Here is a 25,359-nt window from a genome sequence, read left to right as displayed (position 1 = left end):
TTTACGTGTCAACCCTATACACATGTATATGTGTCAGAGTTAATGTTCTATGTTCAATTTAGTTTTTATATTCCTTATTTTTATTCAATTTAATCCAAATTTTGTTTAAAATTAAACAATTTTCTCTCTCTAAAAATTGAGACCAAATTTAATTTTTATAACCTTAAACCAAAAATATTTAATAAAAATATCATTATAAATTTAATATAAAAATTAACTTTGCTTCTAATTTCGAGAGGAACATAACTGCTCAATTTTACACAAAATTAGGATTAAATTGAACAAAAATAACAGATATAAGGACTAAATTGAATATAAAACATTAGATCTGACAAATGACACGTTGTTGGGTTAACAAGTGGACATTTAATTTAAAAAAATAAAAAAAATATATAAAAAATAAAAAAAATCACGAAGTGACACACACTGTTCATTACATTTAATGATTTAAACAATGTTAAAAAAAACTAAATTGAATAAATTTGAAAAAAATTGAAATCTATTTAAACACATAAACAAAATTAGTCCACAAAATTTGACAAAAATTAGGACAAAAAAATTATTTAAACCTTATATAAATAAATTTAAGTTAGGTATATTTAATTATCCTAGGATTTTACACATTAAAATAAATTTTTAAATTGTTGATGAAATTTTAATTACGTAAATAAATTCAACAGTAAACAAAATTTACAAACAAATCTTAGTTATAGAAATAAATTCGTCAATCAAATTTATCAATTAATTAGAATTTGAATTACTGATAAAAATATTTATCAATAAAATTTACGATAATATAGAATTGTTATTATTGATAATTTTTTCTATCAATAACTTTCTTCGGTAAAATGATACTAAATTTCCCGCTTTCAACTTTTACCATTTCATGATAAATTTTGTTTGTAAATTTGTCCACAAACAAGATTTTTTTTTTATTACTGATAGATTTAAAAATTAGTAATAAATAGTTGTAGGGCTTCACTATCTTTACATTTAATAAATTTCTAAACTTACTATTTTATTTTTTTAATCTCTTTCGATTTATGAATATACAATTTTTATAATGATAAATGAATGGGTGTAAATAAACATTTAACATACTATGAAGGAAAATTTATTTTGATGGTTGTACTGTATGTCTCTCGGTCAAGCGGCCAAATCTAACTCTTAGGCCTAGCGGCCAGTGTTGAAAAACTACTACATCGAACGGTCAAACGGCCTAAGAATAAATTGTTAGACCATCGGTCGAATGGGCTCAATCAACCAGCCAGGCGATCATTAAACTATAAGACTCTCGGTCAAACGGTTAAACAACTAAGTCATGGACAAGTCATGTTCATGCCCACCGGTCCATCGGTTGCACCTAGTCGAGCGACACGAACCCTCGATGGCATACCGGTCGATCGAACAAGTACGTGTAATACCTAACTATAACACAATCAATGAACCAACCCTCGGTCGATCAATCTCTTTAGACTTCTGAAGTCCCTCGAATGGGTCAGTCGGCCGGTCGCATTATCAGACAGCCAATCAATCGAGTTAATTAACGTTAAACAAGTCGACAATCTTGATTAAAGGATCATTGGGCCGTAATTAAGGAACCCTAATCACAGGCCCACACAGAAAACTATAAATAGGGCCCAAAGGTAGGTTGGTAAGGATCTTAATTTCGCATTTATTGCAACAGACATTTTGATACACCGATCGGTCCTTTCTAACTTAAGCATCGGAGTACTTTAGACAGGTACCCCGATCGTCATTTCAGCCGATCGAGCTTAGGAGTGGATTTCGTTGAAGTTACAGGAGTGGAAGAAGGCAGCGCAGGTCGAAGAGGTTCTTAGCAGGCACTCGGTCCCTACCCCGAAACATTTTGGCGCCCACCGTGGGGCCGAGCAGTCTTCTTGGAGAATATACCCATATGGTGACCACGAGGAACCGAAACAGCAACATGGACGGAGGAAGAGTGGCTGATGATCAAGCGGACACCAGAGAAATGATAAGGATGATGCAGCAGAGGATGGAGGAGATGCAGAGGAATTATGAAGCGCAGATGCAGATTTTACGGGAGGAGAATGCCATCCTTAGGCAGAAGGAAGAAGGAATCCCGTCGACGCCTACCGTACCCGACCCAAACAGGTTAAGTCGGGTACAACAGCACAGGGACGCCGAACGGGTAGAGAGCCGCCTCCCCCCTACAGGACACGAGCAATCACAGCTAGCTCGGATTGAGAAGACACAGGCCTCAAGGGGAAATCCGTCACGCACGGTGGCGGAGAGCTCAGGGGCAAACGACGGGGGCAGCCCATCGCGCCAACCGATCCCCGCGTCGGGATCCTCCCCCTTTACTTCCTATATTTTGGAGACGCTGCTACCGGAGAAGTGGAAAATGCCGACATTTGACAAGTACGACGGTACGACCGACCCAGACAATCACATGCGAGTCTTCATGCACCAGATGATGTTTCACGCCGTCAGCGACCCCATCTGGTGCCGAGTCTTCTCAACTTCGTTGACTGGGGAGGCGTTGGAGTGGTTCTCCGAGCTACCGGCCGGTAGTATTGACTCGTTCACCACTTTGAAGGCAAGGTTCAGCACACAGTTCGCGCCCCTGAAACCGGCCATTCTGACGGTCGATAATCTGGTGAACATCCGACAGGAGGATGGGGAATCGCTGAGGAGTTACCTAGATCGGTATAATTGGATGTCGGTCAAGATAAAAGGTCTCAGCAACGAGATCGCGCGACATCACTTCTCTTATGGACTCCAGCCGGGAGTTTTTTCGGACAAGATAAGCCGTAAGAAACCGACGACGATGGAGGAGATGAGGGAACGCGCGGCCAAATTCATACAGATGGAAGATATGCAGGAGTTTAGGGTGAAGAAGAGGGAGAAGGAGGATGCTGCACTCCCAAAACCGATCGCGCCCAGACCGAGTAAACTCGTAGCCCGACCCACCGAAAGGAAGCCACCCAAGTTTACCACTTACACTCCTCTGGCTGTTCCCTGGGCCAGGATCCTGCAAGAGGCCTTCAGCGCCGATTCGCTCCCCGCGGTTAGGAAGAAGCCTCCGCCACCCGAGGCCGACGGCAGTAAGCATTGCCAGTACCATCGGACAATCGGGCATACCACCGAAGAGTGCCACACGCTCCGCGACAAGATAGAAGAGCTCATCCGGCAAGGACACTTGAAGAAATACATTCGACAAGATCGTCCCCCGCGGAGTCCAGTGAGGAACCGAAGCCCGATGAGAAGGGTGCCCCCATCTCGATCGGAGAAGAAAAGGGAGCCCGAGCGCGAGAAACGAAGGAGAGGACCATCCCGATCACATCGGAGTCCAAGAAGGAGCCGCAGTCGTAGCCATGATAGACCCCTGAGGGGCTACATCAATACCATCTCCGGAGGGTTCGCCGGAGGAGGGTCGAGCTCCGCAGCTCGCAAAAGGCACGTTCGGGCGTTGAAGTCGGTTCATCTGGTCGAGAGGAAGATCCGCTCGATGTCTCCCATCACATTCACGGACGACGACTTCAAGGCGCCCGATCCCGATCATGATGACCGGATGGTTATCTCGATAGAGGTGGCCGAGTACGGGATCGGGAAGGTGTTGGTCGATCAGGGAAGCTCTGTCAACATCCTATACTGGAAGACTTTCCAGAGGATGAACCTCTCCGAGGACCTGATTGTACCATACAATGAGCAGATAGTAGGTTTTTCGGGTGAGCGGGTCGACACGAGGGGATATGTGGACCTTCGTACGAGGATCGGCTCAAGGAAGGACGACCGAGAGGTAAGGATTAGATTCCTTTTGGTTGAAGCTAACACCTCGTACAATGTATTGCTAGGGAGACCCTGTTTGAACGCTTTCGGAGCGATCGTGTCTACCCTGCACCTGGCCATGAAGTTCCCGTCGGACAGAGGGACAATTTGCACGGTGCACGCGGACCAACAAGTCGCCCGACAATGCTATGCCGCGGGATTGAGGATTACTCCTTATAGTCGCCCGCGAAAACAACACCGCTCGAAAGTAGCGATGACAGACCTAGACCCCCGAACGAACACGGAGGATCGGTTGCAACCAGAAGGAGAGACCAGGGAGATCCCGGTCGGGAGCCAACCAGGACAGGTCACCAAGATTGGGGGAGCCCTGAGCGCTGAAGACGAAGACCTCCTCAAGACGGTGATCTTGGAGAACAAAGATCTCTTTGCATGGTCGAGCGCGAACATGCCTGGCGTCCACCCAGATGTGACGTCCCATAAGTTGGCCACCTTCCGAGAAGCTCGTCCGGTTGCGCAGAAGAAGAGAAAAATGGGGGAGGAGCGGAGGAAAGCGGTCGAGGATGAAGTCAGGAAGCTCGAAGGAGCGGGTTTCATCAAGGAGATCAAATACACTACGTGGTTGACAAACGTCGTCATGGTGAAAAAGGCGAGCGGGAGGTGGAGGATGTGCACAGACTTCACGGATCTCAACAAAGCCTGTCCGAAGGATGCATACTCGCTGCCTAGCATCGACAGGCTGGTTGATGGAGCCTCAGGACACAACTTCTTGAGTTTCCTAGATGCCTACTTAGGGTACAACCAGATCCCCATGTATGGCCCGGACAGGTCTAAAACGACGTTCATCACCGACCAGGCCAACTTCTGTTATGAGGTCATGCCGTTCGGCCTAAAAAATGCCGGAGCAACGTATCAGAGGCTGATGGATCGGGTCTTCAGGGAGCAGATCGGTCGATCTATGGAGGTGTATGTTGACGACATGGTCGTAAAGTCCCAAACGTCCGAGGTGTGTGTCTTCGGGGTGCCGGCAGAGAAATTCCTGGGTTTCATGCTGACCGCCCGAGGCATAGAGGCAAACCCGGACAAGTGCGCTGCTATTGTCGAGATGAGAAGTCCAAAAAACCTGAAAGAGGTCCAACGGTTGATGGGGCGACTGACCTCTCTAGCACGCTTCTTACCCAGGCTGACGGAGAAGGTTAGGCCGATACTGAAAATCATGAAGAGGCAAACCGCAGAGAAATGGGACGATCAGTGTGAGCTGGCGTTTCAGAGGATAAAGGAGATGATCAGTAGTCCTCCCATAATGTGCCGACCGGTAGAAGGATTGCCTCTGCAAATATACCTGTCAGTATCGGACGACTCGATCAGTACAGCCTTAGTACAGGAAGCCTCGGAGCAGCGGCCCGTTTATTTCATCAGCCGAGTATTACAGAGCGCAGAAACGAGGTACCAGCAGATAGAGAAGATAGCTTTGGCGCTGTTGACGGCCGCGCGCCGATTGCGCCAATACTTCCAGAGTCACCAAGTGATTGTCCGTACCGATCATCCCATTGCCAAAATACTCCGGAAGCCCGACTTAGTTGGTAGGATGATCGCCTGGTCGGTCGAGTTATCCGAGTTCGGTCTTAAGTACGAACCTAGAGGATCCATCAAAGGGCAACATTTGGCCGACTTTGTAGCTGAGCTCCAAGGATCGATCCCCCTATCGGAACATATTTGGAGACTCTTCGTGGATGGGTCATCGAATAAGCGTAATGCTGGAGCAGGGATCGTCATTGAAGGACCGAACGGCTTCACGGTCGAGCACTCCTTGCAGTTCAAGTTTAAAGCCTCGAACAATCAAGCAGAGTATGAAGCGCTGATCGCCGGGCTAAGGCTAGCAAAAGATTTAGGAGCGGCGAAGTTAAAATGCAACACCGATTCGAAACTTGTGGTAGGACAGGTACTGGGAGAATATGAGGTTAGGGATGATTTGCTGCTCCAGTACTATCATAAAGCTATTGAAGCCATGAAAGAATTCGAAGAGGTGACCATCCATCACATCCCCCGAGCGGAAAACACCAGAGCCGACAGGCTATCTAAGCTAGCGGAAGGAAAAGAGAAGGGTCAATTGAAGACAATCATTAGGCAAACCCTGATGAGACCTTCAACGGGAGAATGTGCTGCAGCAGATCGGTCGGCGGACTGGATCGGGGAGGTGCGAGAACTTTTAAAGAGATGCGAGGATGGCGAAGAGATCAGACCGACGGAGAGAAGACGAGCACTCTGGTTCGTGATCATCGGAGAAGATCTATATAAGAGAGGCTTCACAGCGCCGCTCCTCAAGTGCTTGTCAGCAGACGAAGCGAAGTACGTCATGAACGAGGTCCATAACGGCATTTGTGGAATGCACACCGGTCGGAGGACGATGAAAGCGAGAATACTCCGAGCAGGATACTTTTGGCCGACCATGGAACAGGACTGCGAATCTATGATACGCAAGTGCGAGGGATGTCAAGCCCATGGAAATGATGTAAAGAGGACTCCGACCGAGTTACATAGCTTAACAGCCCCATGGCCGTTCGCTCAATGGGGCATGGACATCGTCGGACCTTTCCCGGTCGGTCGAACGCAGAAGAAATTCATACTCGTAGCAGTGGACTACTTCACCAAGTGGGTCGAAGCAGAGGCTTTGGCTAACATCACTGCTCGGCAAGTCCACTCTTTCGTCTGGCGCAACATCATATGTCGTTTTGGCCTCCCCCACACGATCATCACCGACAACGGCCGTCAGTTTATCGACAAGAAGTTGAAAGACTTCTATAAGCAAGTGGGGATACGACACGTAACCAGCTCGGTCGAGCATCCCCAGACCAATGGTCAGGCTGAGGCTATGAACAAGGTTGTAGTGGCTGAGTTGAAGAAAAGGTTGGGAGAAGCTAAAGGAGCATGGGTTGATGAGCTGCCACAAGTCCTTTGGGCCTATCGATGCACGCCGCACGGGATGACGGGGGAAACTCCTTTCAACCTGACGTATGGTACAGACGCTATGATGTCAGTCGAGGTAGGGGAGCCAACTCTTCGGCGGGACATGCGAGATCTCGAAGTCAACTGTGGCCGATTGCGCGAGGAATTGGACTGGACGACCGAACGAAGGGAGCGAGCAGCCGTGCGAGCCGAAGCATGCAAAAGGATGGTGGCTAGAAGGTATAACGCGAAGGTCAAACCAAGGAGCTTCATCAGGGGAGATTTGGTATGGAGGAAGACTAATGAAGCACGCAAAAAGCCGACGCAAGGAAAGCTAGCGCCGAACTGGGAAGGCCCGTTCCGCGTGACTGAGAGCCTACAGAACGGAGCCTATCGGCTAGAATACCTGAGCGGCAAAGAAATACCCAACACATGGAACGCCTCGCATCTCAAAATGTATTATAGTTGACTATGAATAAAATGAGCGTTTCATGCAACTTCATCTAACAAGCTGACCGACGGGGCTCCCTACGGGACCCGAACAAAGCCTGACCGAACGAGATGCGGACTTCCAAGAGGAAGTCCCGCTCGGTCAGCACCGATCCAAGCGATCTAATTAACCCAACGGGTATATAAGTGACACGAGCTGTCTAAGGCGATTGAGGTACTGCGTCTATGATAAACAATTAAAATTGAACGCGCCAACAAGAGTCAACCGTGCGGGTCAAATAAACAAGAAAACATCGCAAGAAACAAGTCGAAAATTAAGGGCCGATTGCCCGGCGAAACGTCCATATTAAGCGCACCTGAGATTAAAACGGATAGATGTAAAATGGCCGACCGCCCGCGAAAAATAATAAGGAAAATTGTCAATCGCCAATACCAACAAAGAAAGAAAAGCAAATCAGCAGGATAAGGAGAAAAGGGCGCTTAACATTTACATAAGTGTTCTTCAAAAATAGGCCTAATAACCGATCGTACGCGATCGACAACACAGTCGATCGGGTTCGATCGGTTATGTCAAAATACAAATTAAAAATCAAGTGCTAGCAGGGGGATCATTCATCTCGTCCAACCGCTCGAAGACCTTTTCCAACTTCCCGTCGACCACCCCCAGATGGACGTCAAACCGCTCGGGAGAACAGTTGTAGTAGAAAACGGCTTGGTCAACGGCACTCTGGAAGCCCGCCTCATACTGAGCAAACACTTGCTCATCGGCCACTCGCAGCTCGGCCTGGAACTCCTTCGCCTTCTTCTGCCAATCTGAGGCCGATCCGGCGGCAGCCATATGCTCTAAGGTCAGATCGTCGAAGCGTCGTTGAAGCTTGCGAAGTTCTTCGGCAGCTTCACCCGCCTTCGCTTGCTCGGCCTTCGCCCGATCGTCGGCGGCCTTTAGCAGTCCAACACACTTGGCATGCTTAGCTTTGATGCCGCTTAGTCGATCGAACTGAGTCTTCAGACCAGCCGCCGACGCCTTTACCTCGCTCAGCTCTGTCTTTGCCGCTGCGAGCTCCTTTTCTAAGTTCTCCATTCTGCTCCGGTCGGGGCGAGGAAACTTAGTATATAAGGCTGCAAGCCTAAGGGTAAGCTCCCCGGCTGTCCGAAGGGCTTCCTCTTCGGACACATCCTTCAGTGCATCCGTCAGTCGAGGTCCCAGCTGGAGGGAGACCTCTTTGTCAAGGCGGACATCATCGCCGAGAAAAGCGCTCGCCAGGGAGCCAGATGTCTCCCCCTTCTTGTACTTCTTGGACGGCCGGCCGGTTGGGGAGTCGTCTGTCTTGGATTTTTTCCCCTTGTCCACAGCAGCAGCAGCAGCAGCGCCCGAACCGGGAGGCTTCACGATGAAGCGAGGTCTTGAAACGACACCCGAAGCCCCAGTCGGAGCGGTTGCTGCAGGAGCGCGACCGGTGGAAGGTGCAGCAGGAACACTCTGAAGAGGCGCCACCTCCTCAGGAACATCTTCTTCCCTTCGTCGACTCTTGGCGCGAGCTAGAAACTCGGCGTTAGAAACGGTCGTCCGGGCCATAATATCTGCAAAACAGGAAAGGCAAATAAGTTAACTGCAACGGATACAACAATCAAGAAGATCAGAACAACTAACCATAAACCGCCCTCGGCAAATCCGGGTAACGGAGGCATTGGATCAGTGGCCGCGGTGGGATCTTGTCGGGTAGGGTCTTGAGGACGGCCAGGTCGGCCCGCTCGGCAGGAGTCAACCGCTCGTCAGGCCACGCATCAGTTGGAGGGGGAAACGCCGTCCAATACAGCGGAAACTTCGGGCGATTCTGTTCATCGAAAATGAACCTGCTTCCCTTACCAGGAATCGCGACCTTAAAAAAGCCGGTCTTGAAACCCTTGTAGGAGGCGAGGTAGAGGGAGAGCAAGCTTTTGTTCGCCCCGAGAAAGGAAACCCAACCCTTCGACGCCGTCGGTCGAGTCTTGTAGAAATGAAGGAACAAAGGCATGGTGGGTGTCAGGCCGGTCGCCCGACATAGAACGTCGAACGCTTGCATTGACGCCACGCGTTCGGGTGTATCTGCGTCGGTGCGCACTGGATCTGACGGAGGACTGCCATCTGCCAATCGGCAAACGGCACGGTCAATCCCAAGTCATGGAAGAGGCAGGCATACACATAGAAGAAATCTAGCCTCGCCTCTCCCTTCCCGTGGCACACTCTCTCGTTGCCGGCGCAAACTTTGACTCGAAGGAGCCCGTCTTCTACCTCGTCGCTGAAAATCCTGGTCCGCTCAACTAGATCCCCCAAGTCGTTGCCCCAGCGAAACCTTGTCGCGAGTGTGCGCGGCTCATAGGGAGCCCAATCATATCCTGGTATCTCTGGCAAATCGGCTTCCTCCCCCTCCTCGCGGACGTCGATGCCTATGACGTCCCCACTCTCATCAGAAACAGCGACCTGCTCTACCGCTTTATCGACCGGTGGCTCGGCATCGGGGCTGCCGCTTAAGAGGATTGGGGAACCTGTTGCGCTCGACACTCCCCCGAGCGAAGTCCCCGACTCGGACGAACCGAACAAAGCGGAAATCGACCCGGCGCCCCCAGACCACCCGACCGCTCCACCCGACAGACCATCTGAGCTCGATGCGCTGGAAGACATTTTTACCTGCAAGCAAGAGAAGACGATCGAAGATTCGGCTAGAAAGAGAAAGGAAAACGTGAAAATAACGACAGCCACACAAACCTATTTATAGGGGGGACCATGGGACACATGGCAATCTCAGGACCCTACGATCACATTCAGATCGACGGTCCATACGTCGCGACGCTTCAAATCATAACTGCTAGGCACGATCTACGATGCAAGATAACCGTTGGGACGCACGGGCGGTCAATCGGCACAACGGCCCTAGTAAACCTCTTTGCTTCTTCTCCATCGCTTGAGGCTGGGGGGGCTTATGTACTGTATGTCCCTCGGTCAAGCGGCCAAATCTAACTCTTAGGCCTAGCGGCCAGTGTTGAAAAACTACTACATCGAACGGTCAAACGACCTAAGAATAAATTGTTAGACCATCGGTCGAATGGGCTCAATCAACCAGTCAGGCGATCATTAAACTATAAGACTCTCGGTCAAACGGTTAAACAACTAAGTCATGGACAAGTCATGTTCATGCCCACCGGTCCATCGGTTGCACCTAGTCGAGCGACACGAACCCTCGATGGCATACCGGTCGATCGAACAAGTACGTGTAATACCTAACTATAACACAATCAATGAACCAACCCTCGGTCGATCAATCTCTTTAGACTTCTGAAGTCCCTCGAATGGGTCAGTTGGCCGGTCGCATTATCAGACAGCCAATCAATCGAGTTAATTAACGTTAAACAAGTCGACAATCTTGATTAAAGGATCATTGGGCCGTAATTAAGGAACCCTAATCACAGGCCCACACAGAAAACTATAAATAGGGCCCAAAGGTAGGTTGGTAAGGATCTTAATTTCGCATTTATTGCAACAGACATTTTGATACACCGATCGGTCCTTTCTAACTTAAGCATCGGAGTACTTTAGACAGGTACCCCGATCGTCATTTCAGCCGATCGAGCTTAGGAGTGGATTTCGCTGAAGTTACAGGAGTGGAAGAAGGCAGCGCAGGTCGAAGAGGTTCTTAGCAGGCACTCGGTCCCTACCCCGAAACAATGGTAATCTTATTTTGATATTTAATAAAGTTTTATACACACTTCATATCTAATATTTTATCTTTTAATTTTGTTCTTTTTTTTATAAATACAAAATCAATTTTTTCATGATTAAAATATTTTAAAAGTATAGATTATCTGCGAGTAATGTAAAAAAAAAAACATTTTTCATCATTTTAGGTCTTAACATTATTTTGGTTGGCAATGTTGACTCCATGGGTTATTTATGATATATGCTCATTATCATTCACAATCGTCTCCAGCAGAATTCTTTCTCCGCGCACAAACTCAACCCTTGGATCACTTTTTTTGTTCATAGTATTAATCAATGGTTGAGAATAACATTTTGCTATATCCAGCAACAATCGACTTACCATGATAACTATCTTAATCGCAATTGCTGAATTTAGAGTTATTAGTTTTTTTTAAAATTCACTGGATCAGTTTAATATTTCTATCTTTTAAATGATTGCTGATGTATTTGATTGAAAAAACTTAAGAGGAATATTAATTTTTAAATGATAAATTAGTGTCTTTGATTAAAATTTAATTTGTAAATATTTGTGATAAAATAATGAGCAATAATAACTCAAACAATTCATATATATGCATGAAATCTCTTAATATAATACTCCAAACAATTGATGCAATCATAAATGTTAGAATGAGTTCAAACCATTAATGAAATCTCTTAAATATAATAGCCCGTTTTAATTATTCAGAAGTTGTTGAAAGTGCATCAGACTCTTTCTCTCGCACAGCAACCCGTTTGATGACTATAAGGTGACAGTGAAATTTATGCTCTCTTTGATAAAGACGAAGCTGTTTAGATTAAGAAAAATATGATATGATTCGAAGGGATATGAATGAAAAATTTATGAAAGTTTGTGTATGATGTAATTGATAATATTTAATAAATTATAAATTATTGTTATTTTTAAATTTGAAATAATTTATATCAAAGACTATTTAATTTATATTTCCACATTTATTTAATTAATTAATTTGAAATAGTTTGAAATAATTAATGTTATAATAATTAATTAATTTACAAAAGTTATTTATTTGAATAATAATAATAATATATTATTATTATTATAAATTATAAATTATTATAATTATTATTATTACTGTTAATATTTAAAAAAAATAGTAATTAAATATATACGTATAATTATTATAATTAAAGACGTAGTTTGAAACTGCATCTGGAATTTACACATTCCATATATTAAATTAGGAAGCAAGAAATTGTATTTTATGCATAGCCTAAATTCGCATTTAAAAAACGGAAAAATGATATATATATATATATATATATATATATATATATATATATATATATATATATATATACACAGAGAGAGAGAGAGAGAGAGAGGTATCAAAATACAGACTTAAGAATGCTTCGTAAACTTAGAGAGAGATCAAAATACAGACGTAAGAATGCTTCGTAAACTTAGAGAGAGAGAGAGAAATACAGACTTAAGAATGCTTCGTAAACTTAGAGAGAGAGAGATCAAAATACAGACTTAAGAATGTTTCGTAAACTTTATTTTTGGTAATTGTGGCCATGGCAATCAAAATTAAAAGCAGAAACAAATTACGCATCACGATTTGACTCTTGCTAATAATTTGAAGAGCAGAAACAAATTGTATAACAGAAACTAAAAACAGAGAAGAAGATATATGATATATATCTGTGTGAGAAGCTTGAGTTACTTAGTATAGGTGGGAGGAGCAGCTGCATCCCTCTTGATGTTGTTGAAAGTTATCTTCCTCCACACCCACGCAAGCATCTTCTTCACCACCCATTTCTTGCGTCTGCATCTTTTTCCTAGTACCTTCATTACAAAAACAATTCATCACATATTAATAATAACTCTATAAATATGGCGATGTTCCAAAGCATAGGCATACACTACCTCATTATTCTTCGTCTCGTTGCCGGAAGAAGGACGTCCATTACCAGAATTTCCCATTGTTTGCGAGAAAGAGGAGTTGAATGTGTTATAGCCATGAAGAGAAAAGCTGTTTGCTTTTATTATGTCTCTACCATGTTTCTCTCTCATGTCCCTACCATGGCTTTGAATTAAGGAAGCTACTACTAATGTATACAAAATTACTAAACAACCCTTGCTACCACTTAGCCGCTTTGATGTCCCTATCATGGCTATGTCGCAATCCTGTGGCATCCATGAAAATTACTATAATATCCTTAAGTTAATGAGCCCTTTGACTACAAGTTTTTGACACCAACATGACTAACGTGGTTGTAGACATAGTATTGAGCTATTCTCTCACCCACAAAAGGTTGTGTGTTTCTTTTGTAATGCAGAGAGGGAGAAAGGGTTAGGGAGAAGAGGTGTTAGGGATTCTCTGTCGTGCAGTGTGGAAAGTGTTAGGGAGAAGAGGTTCTTCTCTGGCGCAGAGCACGTAGAAGGGGTTTGGGAGAAGAGATGAAGCGCGTCTTTATTGGTGAACCTTGGGTTGAGGGAGAAGACCAATTTTCATCATCCCCTTTTGGAAGCTTCATTGATGTTGATGAACCCTAACACAACCCAATTGGTCGAAGGATTATTGTTTTCATGGTAGTTGCGTTAGGGTAGTGGCTCCTTCTCTTCTTGCGATAGGGTGATTCTAAGATTGATTGTTGCACAAAAGGTGCTAAGCATGTCATCACTTAATTATTAAGTGCTCGTTAAGGTAAAAGTAGTAGTGACATAAGGTGATGTGAATGCGTGATATTTTGGTCAAATTATCCCACATTATGCTATATTGGTATATCTACCATGATGTTGCCGACCTCTTCAACTATGGTCATTCCAGCTACGTCACACTTTGTAACCCTTACCCTTTCAATTTGATGTTTCAGACTTGCATTGGCCCATATGAGTTGAAATTGACATTGAAATTCTCTTAAAGTCTTTGAGGAGCAAGTTCTTCTTAACGTAACTTTCGCCAAGGACTCGTCGTCCTTGTTTTGAGTAAGGGTTTTGTTAAGAAATGAATTTTAAGCCTAACTCATTTTACAAAATAGATTTGTAAGGTGAAATTTGCATCCACTTGTATATTATAAATTGCCTTTGTCTCTAGTTTCAAAATCTTACAGTAGAATGTTCGAGTATGAACAAAGACCAAGAGGGGTGAATTTGTTTCATAATAAAAATTATGTATAATTACTGATTTGGTATCCAACTTTTTCGTTAACTTCAATTTGGTACCTATACTTTTGATTTGTTCAATTTAGTACCCAATTATCTAAAAAGATTTAATCTGGTCATCTCCGTTAAGTTGGAGTTAACATCGTATCTGTACAGGACACATGTCAAGCCGTGAATATTTTTTTTAAATTATTATTTTTTTTTAAAAAATTATTTTTTTTTCAAAAAATTTAAAAACTATCACGTGTCAGTTTACCATCGTGCCACGTGGCAGCTTACAATCATGACACATGGCAGTGATAATAGTTGTATTCAATTTAGTCTTTTATTTAAATTTTTGATTGAATTTAGTACCCAAACTTTTTAAAATGATCCAATTTCGTCCTCTCCAATTTGAGACCAAATTAGTAAATAAGCTTAATTACAACTTATATATACATGTTACAATAATTTTTTCTAGTATATACATCAAATCATTTCACCTAAATACTTAAATTATTTTATTTTTTACATTTTTTACCTTTGTAATTTTTTACACATGAAATTTTTTACACTTGTAAAAAATAAAATAATTTGAATATTTTGGTGTAGTGATTTGATGTATAAATTCAAAACAATTATTTTAACATGTATATATAAGTTATAATTAAACTTAGTTACTAATTTGGTCTCAAATTGGAAAGGACAAAATTGGATCATTTTAAAAAATTGGGGTACTAAATTGAACCAAAAATTTAAATAGAGGACTAAATAAAATACAACTATTATCATTGCCACGTGTCATGATTGTAAGCTGCCACGTGGCACGATAGTAAACTGACACATGGCATTTTATAATTTTTTTGAAAAAAAATTAAAATTAAAAAACAAATTAAAAAACTATTTTTTTTAAAAAAAATAAAAATTCTATGGCTTGACACATGTCCTGTACGGACACAGTGTTAACTCCAACTTAACGAAGAAGACCAAATTGAATATTTTTAGATAATTGGGGTACTAAATTGAACAAACCAAAAGTAGAGGTACCAAATTGAACTTAACAAAAAGTTGGGGTACCAAATCAGTAATTATACCTAAAAATTAATACTTCAAAAAAATTTCCAAAATATATTGTTTAATTAAATTTTTTTTAATGTAACTTTATATAATTAAAGAAAGTAGGAAAAAAGAATATTTGCACATAATATTTATATTGGTTCATATCAAAAGACTGTACATCTAATTGTTAATACCTCAAAAGAGGGATCGACTCAATCACTAAAATAAACACACCTATAATTACAGATAAAAGAATTTAGAGTTTAGAAAACACCTCTCTAAAACATAAGAGATGAGAGACAATTCCTTTATTTTTTGACAAATATTAATTGTATAATCATCCATCACTTAAAAAATAATATTTAATTAGATTAATATATATTATATAAAAGATATTTACTTTTTATATTTATATATATTATTTTTAATTTTACTCTTTAGTAACCATTTTTTAATTTAAATAATTATTTATAATATATATATATATATAATCTTTTTAAAAAATATTTTTTAAATATTTATAATAAAATATTATTTATCTAATAAAAAAATACAAATTATTTATATTTATATTTATTTTGAACAAAAATTATTTTATAATTTGTTCCTACCACACGCCATATAATACATGTTTATTAAAGAAAAAAAATAACACGCGCATGTATGTGTTTCCACAGAAAAAATTCCCAGGATTTATAAATTAAAAGACTTTAAATATTTACATAGCATTAGTGATAGAGTGAGATTATAAACAAAAAAGGTGTTGTTTATAAGTGATACCGATAATTCTTATGGTAAAGGAAGTCGCTTTCCTGAGAAGTTGGGAGAAAGAAAAGAGTGGTGAGTGAGAGTGAGAAATCAGAAGAGAGAGAAAGAGATGGAGGTTGGGTTCTTAGGTTTGGGGATAATGGGCAAGGCTATGGCAACCAACTTGCTACGCCATGGCTTCAAAGTCACTGTTTGGAACAGAACCCTCTCCAAGGTCTCAATACACATTCCACTAACTTTTTCAAGTTTTAGTTTTTTCTTTTACTGTTACGTTTGTGTTTGTTCTTGTAATGATTTCTTTCTATAATACTGGTTGATTATTGTGGTTAATATAAGTTTGTGATTTTTTTTTTTGTGTAATTTTAATTTGGGGTTCCGTAGCATAGTTTCTTCTCACATAGTTAATAACCATACTTCAAGTCGCACAGAAAGTTATGAGCTGAGGTATTACTCCTGGCGTTTTGGAATGCAGCATAGCAAATTTATATGTTTTCTTATAGATGATGTCAGACAAGTGACTTCAGAAAATTGTGTATTCCGTTTAACACTTTATGACATGGATTTGGCTCTCTAAAATAAGGGTTAAGTAAGTAATCTCATCTTTTGTTGAGAAAATTAACTGTTGATATTACAACACATCCACTTAAGTAAGTAATCTCAATTTTTAATTCTTTTATTGGATTCCTTAGTTTACCTTCAGACATGAGTTTCAGTTTAGATATACTTTGTAGTCAGCAAATTACAGTGTTTATTAACTATAGAGCTCTCAATATATGTGTTGACTTAGCAACTTCTGATTGTAGTGTGAAGAACTTGTGCAATATGGTGCTTCTGTTGGAGAAACGCCAGCAACTGTAGTCAAGAAATGCAAGTATACAATTGCAATGTTATCTGATCCTTCCGCTGCTTTATCGGTCAGTTGTTGTGAATATTATTTTGACTAGTAACTTCTTTTTTAGCTCTTATTTGAATTCTGTTTGTGGTGACTTTCTAGGTTGTGTTTGATAAAGATGGTGTTCTTGATCATATTAATGGAAAAGGTTACATTGACATGTCAACTGTTGATGCTGATACATCCTCCAAGATATCTGAGGTTGGTATACCCAGCTGATGTTAAGATTTATTTTCCCTTCATTTGAAATTCATCCCGTTTTCTTTTCTCTGTTTGAGATATATTTTTCTTTTGATTTGTGTAAATTGTAATCTGTCTACTTCTCCAAAATTTAGAGACTCTTGTTGTTAAAGAGAGGTTGCAATTAGTAATGTTGCATGGCTTCATTTTTCATATTGCTCAGGGTATTTTGTGTGAAAAGTGATATCATTTTTGTTCTGTATTCTATTATCCCTGATGTAATTTAGTTTGCAGTTTTCTTTGTGGAGTCTTCTTTTTTAGTATCATGATTCATGCATCGAAAGTTTTTATCTAATTGTAAGTTTGTTAATATTGTCATTATTTTGTATTTGGGCTTTCAAAATTCCTGTATAAAGGAAGTTAAATTAGCTGGGAAGTCAGTAGTACTGATTTATTTTTGGACGAGGAATAGTTGATATATGAAGTTAAGCTTTCCCAACCGTATAAATGTGAATAGGAATGCAATATATTACATTATTTGCAGATTCTTGCTGTAGAACGTTTTAACATCTGCAACCCCTAAATAAATAAATATAAGCTTCGTTCTATTTGTCCTTGTGCTATATGCATGACTTAGGTTATTGTAGTATATTATCTCTGTCAGTTCATACTATATGCATAAGATGGTACTTCACATTTTACCTACTAAACCTTTCGAATGGAAAGAAAACCATAGGCAAGTTGCTATTTACAGACCTTATTTCAACAGGCAATCAAAGAAAAAGGTGGTTACTTCCTTGAAGCTCCTGTTTCGGGTAGCAAGAAGCCTGCAGAAGATGGCCAACTGGTTATACTAGCCGCTGGGGACAAGGTATTTCTAAATGTTATTCTATAATTGTTGATAAATATTCTTCGCAAGCTTCTCTGTTTTTCCTTTAACTATGCGAGGGTGTTGAACTATTCAGATGCCTCTTCTCTGCATCAAATGACATGTTTGCATGACTGGATGTTTTCAGAGTATAGGATGCATAAGATATATCAGCGACCCGTTAATGCCCTCAAAACCTTTTAATGAATGTATATTGATAATCAGTGTTCTCCTGGAGTACTCTGTTGATTTCCCAAAACAAAATAAATTGATGTATATTTGAGTTATTTAAGCAATATTTTAGTGTTGTAAAATGCAATCCGATGGCAATAATGTGAAGGTAATATCTTCAAATTGTGGAAACATCTTTTGCTTATTGGTATTCAGACTGGCTACTAAATTTTGAAAATGCATAAGCAAAGGAAATTGTTGTGAACCAACTATTCCATAAATTTCTGTTGCAAAGGAGTTATTATAGATGGGTAAAACATCCTTTTTTTTCACGAAGGTTAGTCATGATCTTAACATAAAACAAAGTTATTATAAAGAGAGAGAGAAAAATGGAGAAGTAAGCAAGGTTGCAAGACAGATGTGTCTGGTGCCCTCAATTTATGTAACATATAAAGGGTGACCAATGCAGTTTTACCCCATCAAGGAGACTGTTTCTAGGTTTTGAACCCACTGACTTCCTATTCCAGATCTCAAGTTATTGCCTGTGTTCATCATCTTGTGTAACATGTGTACAATTAAAATAAGAATATTGCTTTTGATGGGTTAGAACCCTTGTAATTATTGCAGCAATTTAAATGGAGACTAAAAATAAAGCAAGTTGTCTCACAATTTAATGTTAGTAGGACATTGGTACTCTTTTTATCTTTTGGGCCTTTTCTCTCCCATTGATAATTTAAGTGTTGTGCTGGCCATTGGAAATAGTCATCTGTTAGGAGAAATGTGTATGTTCTGCACTATTGATGCTAGTTAAGCGAAGGAGCAACCACAGTTAACCTTTTCTAAATTTATTATGAAGGTTAGGCCATGTATTTTCTGTCTGGGAATGTCCTGATAGAATTTTGTAAATTAAATGTTTAATGCCTTCTTCATCGTATGAGCCCTTCATTGAACGTGTGAATAACCCTACAAATCAGACTTCAAGCCCGTTGAGTCAAGCCAAAAACTAAAAGAGAAAGAGAAAAGTGTTCTCGGCAAAGAAAGCATTACTATGTTGTCAGATGTCTGTTGAAGTTGGGTGTGTAATTTTGACGTTAGGCTTTGTTGATATCGTGTGTGTTGGGAGCTGTGACATGTGTGAAATATGCAGTTTGTGAAATATTTGTTTTTGTTCAGGTTTAATTAGATTTATTCTTTGATTTGATGTCCATAATTCTAGAATAGTTCAAAGCTGTATCTAATAATCGGAAAACAATATTCACATTTCCTCATATTCAAGTCTGTGTGAAAGTGCTCTCATTCAGATTCCTTGTACTAAACTGCTCCATACTGAGGAAAATACAAGAAAATTAATATGCATTGTGCATATTTCTGTACATTAAAGTCGTTGATTCTTTTGACATGCAGGCATTGTATGATGAAGCACTTCCAGCATTTGACATACTGGGGAAGAAGTCTTTCTTTTTGGGTGATGTTGGAAATGGTGCAAAAATGAAACTTGTTGTTAACATGATAATGGGCAGGTAATATTTTCTTCCCCCTTTTCCTGGCTCTATCATTTTTAATTTGGAGTGGATAGGGGGGATTGCAGTATTTTATGAATCAGCTAACAAGAAATAATCATCCACATTATACTATTAGTATTCCTTCTTTGGCTGCAAGCCAAATGGATTGCATGTCCATTTTTTCTGTCTTGTTCTGTAAATTAGTTATTCTCCATTACAGTGTGATGAATGCTTTCTCTGAGGGACTCACACTAGCTGAAAGAAGTGGTTTGAGCCCTGCAACACTTCTTGATGTGCTGGTAAATAATTTCAACCACGGAGATTTTATTGCTACCTTTTTTTAGTGCCATTTTAAACAACAATTGGGTAATTTTTTGTGTGCAGGATCTTGGTGCCATAAGTAACGGCATGTTTAAATTGAAAGGACCTACAATGCTTCAAAATAGTTACTCCCCAGCTTTTCCCCTGAAACACCAGCAGAAGGACATGAGGTTAGCTCTTGCTCTTGGAGATGAAAATGCTGTATCAATGCCAATAGCAGCTGCAGCAAATGAGGTAAAACTATTTTTTTCTTTTTGTGGCAAAAAAAAAAAAAAATGAGAGATGCAACCCTTTTATTTTCTATATTATGCTTTTATGTTTAAAGACTATCATGTCTAAAAAACCCTGTTTTTGTAGGCTTTCAAGAAGGCCAGAAGCATGGGGTTGGGAGACCATGATTTTTCAGCAGTTCATGAGACTTACAAAGCTCCTCATCATTCATCTTGACTGCATAAGTTTCTCAAGTGATTAAGCCACCCTCTGGTCAACAGTGTGATGTGAACCTTCTAAAATATATGTTTGAGCATTGGTCATTATTGTAGAATCTAGTTGAAATAAATGAACCTTTTAAAATTTTGACACCATGGCAAAAAAACAAGCCTTAATGTGTGAAAAAGAATGTAAGTTCAACTCATTGCAACTGTTCACTTACATTAACGTTTCAGTTTAAGTGAGTGGTTTGGAATGGGTTGCATGTGTATCTTATGAACACTTTTTTCCCTGTTCATCTTCAGTTATTTGTTAGATTTGTGATGTGTGAGTCATATTGGATGGTGCTGAATTGCATTTGGGTGAAGGAGTGGTAGTTGTTTTATACAGATGAGATAATACAGACCGTTTTTGTTATTATATATGATGCAGAGAAGTGTCTGAATTTCAGTTTAAATGTAAACAACGGCTCATATTGGAACGAACATACATCGATTAACCAATTCTAATACAAAAACAAGGTTGAAATCGAAATTTAGCAAAAATAAGGATAACTCTACTTTAAAAGTATTTCACCAAAATTATAAAATCATGAAATTATAAAATTTTATAAATTTACATGTGACGATAACTGTACAGGGTAATGAGACAAAAGAATAATTATGTCACTCGGTTAAGGTCACTTCACCCAATAGTTGCATCACAAAGTTAATAGAAAAATTAATGAGCTAGATTCAATTGAAATGTATAATTGCCTTCAAAACTCAATTTACTAATAACTCAATTAAAACTCAATTTATTAGGAATTCAATTGAAAATTCTTAAATTCATTAAAATTCAAAATAGGAAGTTCATTGAAAATTTCTTGTTAAAACTTAATTAAACCTAGAAAAATTACTTTTAACTACAGAACTCAATCAATTTATTATTAAATTAAGTAGGGGTGAGAAAAAATCTAATTTTCTTGATCCAATCCACTTTTACTTCCATCCAATCCATTTAAAATTCATTTTAATGGATCTGGATTTCAACCTAATCTACTTTTTATATATTTTATGGATTAAATATCCATTCTATAAATCAAGATTTTCAAATATGGATAATCCAAAAAATCTAATCCAAATTTTCAATTTAAATTTTTAGTTGGGTTAGGCTAAAGGTTGAGATAGACTAGGCTAAATTCAGACTCGGACGGACCTTACTTGATGACCTGTACGGACGGGCCCAACTACCAGAACAGGTTTCGCATGCCTAAAGACATGAACGGGCTAGGCAAGCCCGACAAACTCGAACCAAGCGGACATCATGACCCAAACAGACCCAAAGACCCAAACGGCCCAAGCGGGTCCGAAGACCCGAACGAGTTAGGCGGGCCCAAAGACTTAAACGGGTCAGGCGGGCCCGATGACCTGAATGAGTCAAGCGGGCCTGAAGACTAGAATGGGTCAAGCGGGCCAGATGACCCGAACGGGTCAGACGAACCCAAAGACCTGAACGGGCCAAGCAGACCCGATGACCAGAACGAGCCAAGTGGACCCAAAGACCTGAACGGGCCAGTTGAGGTCGATGACCCGAATGGGTCAGGCGAGCCTGAAGACCTGAACAAGCCAGGCGGGCCCAAAGTCTCAGATGGGCTGGGATAGGTCATCCCAATGACTCGGACGGGTCGTGCCCGACGACCTATACAGACTGGGCAGACCTGACGACCCTGATGGTTCGAGCAGGCCCGACAACCCTGATGGATCGAGCGGGCCCGACGACCCTGATGGACCGAGCGGGCCCGACGACCCTGATGGATCGAGCAGGCTCGATGACCCGGACAGGCTGAGTTGACCCGACGACCCAGACATGTTGAGTTGCCCTGACGACTCGGACGAATTGTGCCAGACGACCCGTACGAACCGGACAGACTCGATGCCAAAATGGGCCAGGCGAGCCCAAAGACCTGGATGGCCTAGGCCGGACCGACCTAACGATTCAGACAGGTCGTGCCCCACGACCTATACGGACTGAGCAAGCTCGAGACCTTGATAGGCCGAGCGAGCTCGACGACCTGAATAGGTTGAGTGGTGTTGGTTTTAAAGACACAAGTTTTAGAAAATTCAATTTAAATTTTCTTTTATAAAAAATGGATTCTGGATTTTGAATTTGATCCAAATATTTGGATTGGATTTAAATCTTGATCCAAATATTTGGATATGGATTTTAAGAAAATCCAAACTTGTTTTGCTGAAAAAATGGATTTGGATTGAAAATCTAATCCAATTATTTGGATCTAAAATGGATGTGGATTAAATCATTAAAAATTCAATTCATGTCCACCCCTAAAATTAAGGGTTAAATATGTTTTTGGTCTCTCAAGTTTCAGTGAATTTTGAAATTAGTCTCTCTTCGAAACTTTATACTAATTTAGTTATTCATCTTTAGAAATACGTGGATTTAGTCCTTCTGACCTAATTTTGTTAAGTTTATTTGTCATTTTAAACACATTTTATGATAATATTTGAGTTAACATTGAAACGAAAATGTGGCAAACGGTATAAACAATTCAAATACTATCATGAAATGCGCTTGAAACGTCAGATAAACTTAACAAAATTTGATTAAAAGAACGAAATTCACGCATTTTTAGAGATGGGGGACTAAATTGGTCAAAATTTTTGAAAATGGACTAATTCCAAATTTAACCGAAACTTGAGAGACCAAAACCATATTTAACCCTTAAATTAAATATAACACATTATATTAGAATGTTGGGAGGTGGAAATTGTTTTTAAATTATTTTAATAGTTAATGTAGTTTGAATTTCTCATCTTTGGATTTACTCTTTGCTCGAAGTCTCGTTTTGATCTCTTTTTCCTTGTTCTTTCCTTCAACTAATTATATGATCACTTTCTTCATCTTGAAAGTTGCTCTGTTAGTCAGTTAGAGGCTATTTTATATCATTGAATAATAGAGTTTGCATGTTATAGAAAATTTAAATTAGAGAAGACGAGCCAGAAAATGACGAGCCAACGTTGATAACTTAAAAAAGTGAAATGAAATTGAGATTAGACTAATACTATAACGAGCAAAACTAGTATATTGAATATTTTTCTTTTATTTTGAATACATGAAAAAGTTTATGTTTATAAACGATGTTAAAATTCTTGACCAATAATTTTTGGAAACTAAAATAATAAATTCAAATTAATGTTGAATTCGCTTGGAAAACTATTTGGCTCCATTATCTATTATCTTCCTGCATCATCATGCACGTTAACAAATTATATGAAACAATTATTTCACTTTTACTCGTCAACAACACTCATCACTGATTCAGCTATGTGAGAGAACACTTCAAATTAATATTGTAAGCTTGTGATTAGTAAAAAAAAATAATTAAAATTCACAAAACAAAATGTTATTTGACTACTTGAAGTGAATATAGGAATTACATGGTTATTTGAAATTTTCGATTAACGAAAATATAAGAATTTTGTTTTAGAAAGACTTAAATTAACATTCACATGTTTATAAGGATGTACAACAGTGATTTCAATTATTATGTTAAAGAAACAAAATATTTTAATCAGACTAAAATTATATTTAAGTATTAATTTAAAAAAAAAAATAGGGGACTAAAGAAAGATGTCTACAAAGATGTCTAAAAATTTAGAAAAAAAAAGATGTAGTTTTTTCAGGAATTTGAAGTTGAGAAAGTAAGTTTCCTATATTAAAATTGTCAGTTTTAAAAAATATATCATAAAAAAATGTCTACAAAGAATGAACTAAAGAAAAAAAATAATGAAAAAAAAAACTTGTGAGAACTATGTTAACTATTATAACTCTAAATCTTATGTTAGATCTAGGAGTGACAAAACGGGCCAGTCTGACCCGTTTTTGGTCCATTGAAAACGGGTCGGGATGGACCAGTCCGTTAAGAGAAAAAAGATCAGAAATTTCAGCCCAGCCCGTCCGGTAACGAGTTAACAGGCTAACGGGCCAGTCCGTATACATGTGATTTGAAAAAAAAAATGGCAATACCAATAGCAGAAATGTACTGGATTGTGATTAGTGTTGTATTGTGTCTCTTCATGGGTCGAAGGGTTCTTATTTATATTTAGTTATTCCTTTTTATCATGATTATGCCAAAATTAAGGAGTGACAACCTTTTTATCATGATTATGCCAAAATTAAGGAGTGTCATGTCATGCTTGATTTTTCTCTTATAATTAATCTATGAATTGGACCTTTATTACCCAATATAGATAGGGTCCTTCAATGATTTGGGATTATTCTTCCTTAAAGTTTATATGCTGATATCTTTACATTATTGGAATCCTCATGTTACTTATTTGTATTTGCAGAAGATTTGGTATTTCTTTTATTGGTCTCCAAAGAGAGGGGATCTCTTAATTTGGTATAAAATCTGACACAATATTTTCCTTTTATATTGTCTGAATGATTGTAATTTTTGAAATAATTACAGTTCCTAACAAAATTTCAAATATGTACACAATATTTTTATTATTCACACTAATACTTTATTGTTTCCTAAATTGGTTTGGTTCGCGTTTGAAGATTCAACAGGCTCCTCAGTCATGGCCTGGAAACAAGAAAATCTAATTAGAAACTGCTTTACGTCACGTTAAGACATTAGTAACATTTTATTACGTGTGTAGATGTAGATTGTGATTTGAATGTAGCATGTTTCAGAATGAAGTCTTAAGGCATTTTGAAGCATGAAAGTGCCCCCCAAAAAAAAGAAAAGTTTAAATTTGTGACAGGTTGGGATGAATAAATAGAGTAATTAGATAAAAATAAATTCAAGTTATGGTGAGTTTATCATTTCTCTTGGTTGTTGTGATATATAAAGCTTAAGCAGAAATGAAAAAAGAAGAAAAACTCTAAATAAATGCTTGTACCGAAAGTAATAGTTACTTATTACCAACTTGCCTCTTTTATAGGCTATAAAAATTTCAATAACCACCCTTCACAAATTTCTGCTTGGTATTCTTTTTCTTCACATTTTCCGCGTTCATTGAATCTGTACTTTACTACTTACTATTCGGAAGTGAGTCGAATTAAGTTTACCTACTAAGTGGTTAACTCGTCATAGACCGAGCTGGATTGGATCGGATGATCCGTTTTGACGGCTCTAAAAATACGTCTAAC

General features: G+C 39.5%; 1 protein-coding gene across 1 annotated transcript; it reads left to right on the top strand.

Annotated features, from left to right (window-relative positions):
• Window positions 1-15,804: 15,804 nt before the first annotated feature.
• LOC114165868 (glyoxylate/succinic semialdehyde reductase 1) lies at window positions 15,805-20,587 on the top strand. Its single transcript, XM_028050480.1, has 8 exons — window positions 15,805-16,053; window positions 16,643-16,753; window positions 16,834-16,932; window positions 17,681-17,782; window positions 19,355-19,470; window positions 19,673-19,751; window positions 19,837-20,007; window positions 20,131-20,587. Exons 1-8 carry the CDS (start codon window positions 15,949-15,951, stop codon window positions 20,218-20,220), a joined length of 873 nt encoding a protein of 290 aa, XP_027906281.1. The 5' UTR covers window positions 15,805-15,948; the 3' UTR covers window positions 20,221-20,587.
• The last annotated feature ends 4,772 nt before the right edge of the window (window positions 20,588-25,359 follow it).

The sequence above is a fragment of the Vigna unguiculata genome, chromosome 10 (genome assembly GCF_004118075.2).
Source record: "Vigna unguiculata cultivar IT97K-499-35 chromosome 10, ASM411807v1, whole genome shotgun sequence".
NCBI classification, from domain to species: Eukaryota; Viridiplantae; Streptophyta; class Magnoliopsida; order Fabales; family Fabaceae; genus Vigna; species Vigna unguiculata.
This window is presented reverse-complemented; position numbering and strand designations above follow the sequence as displayed.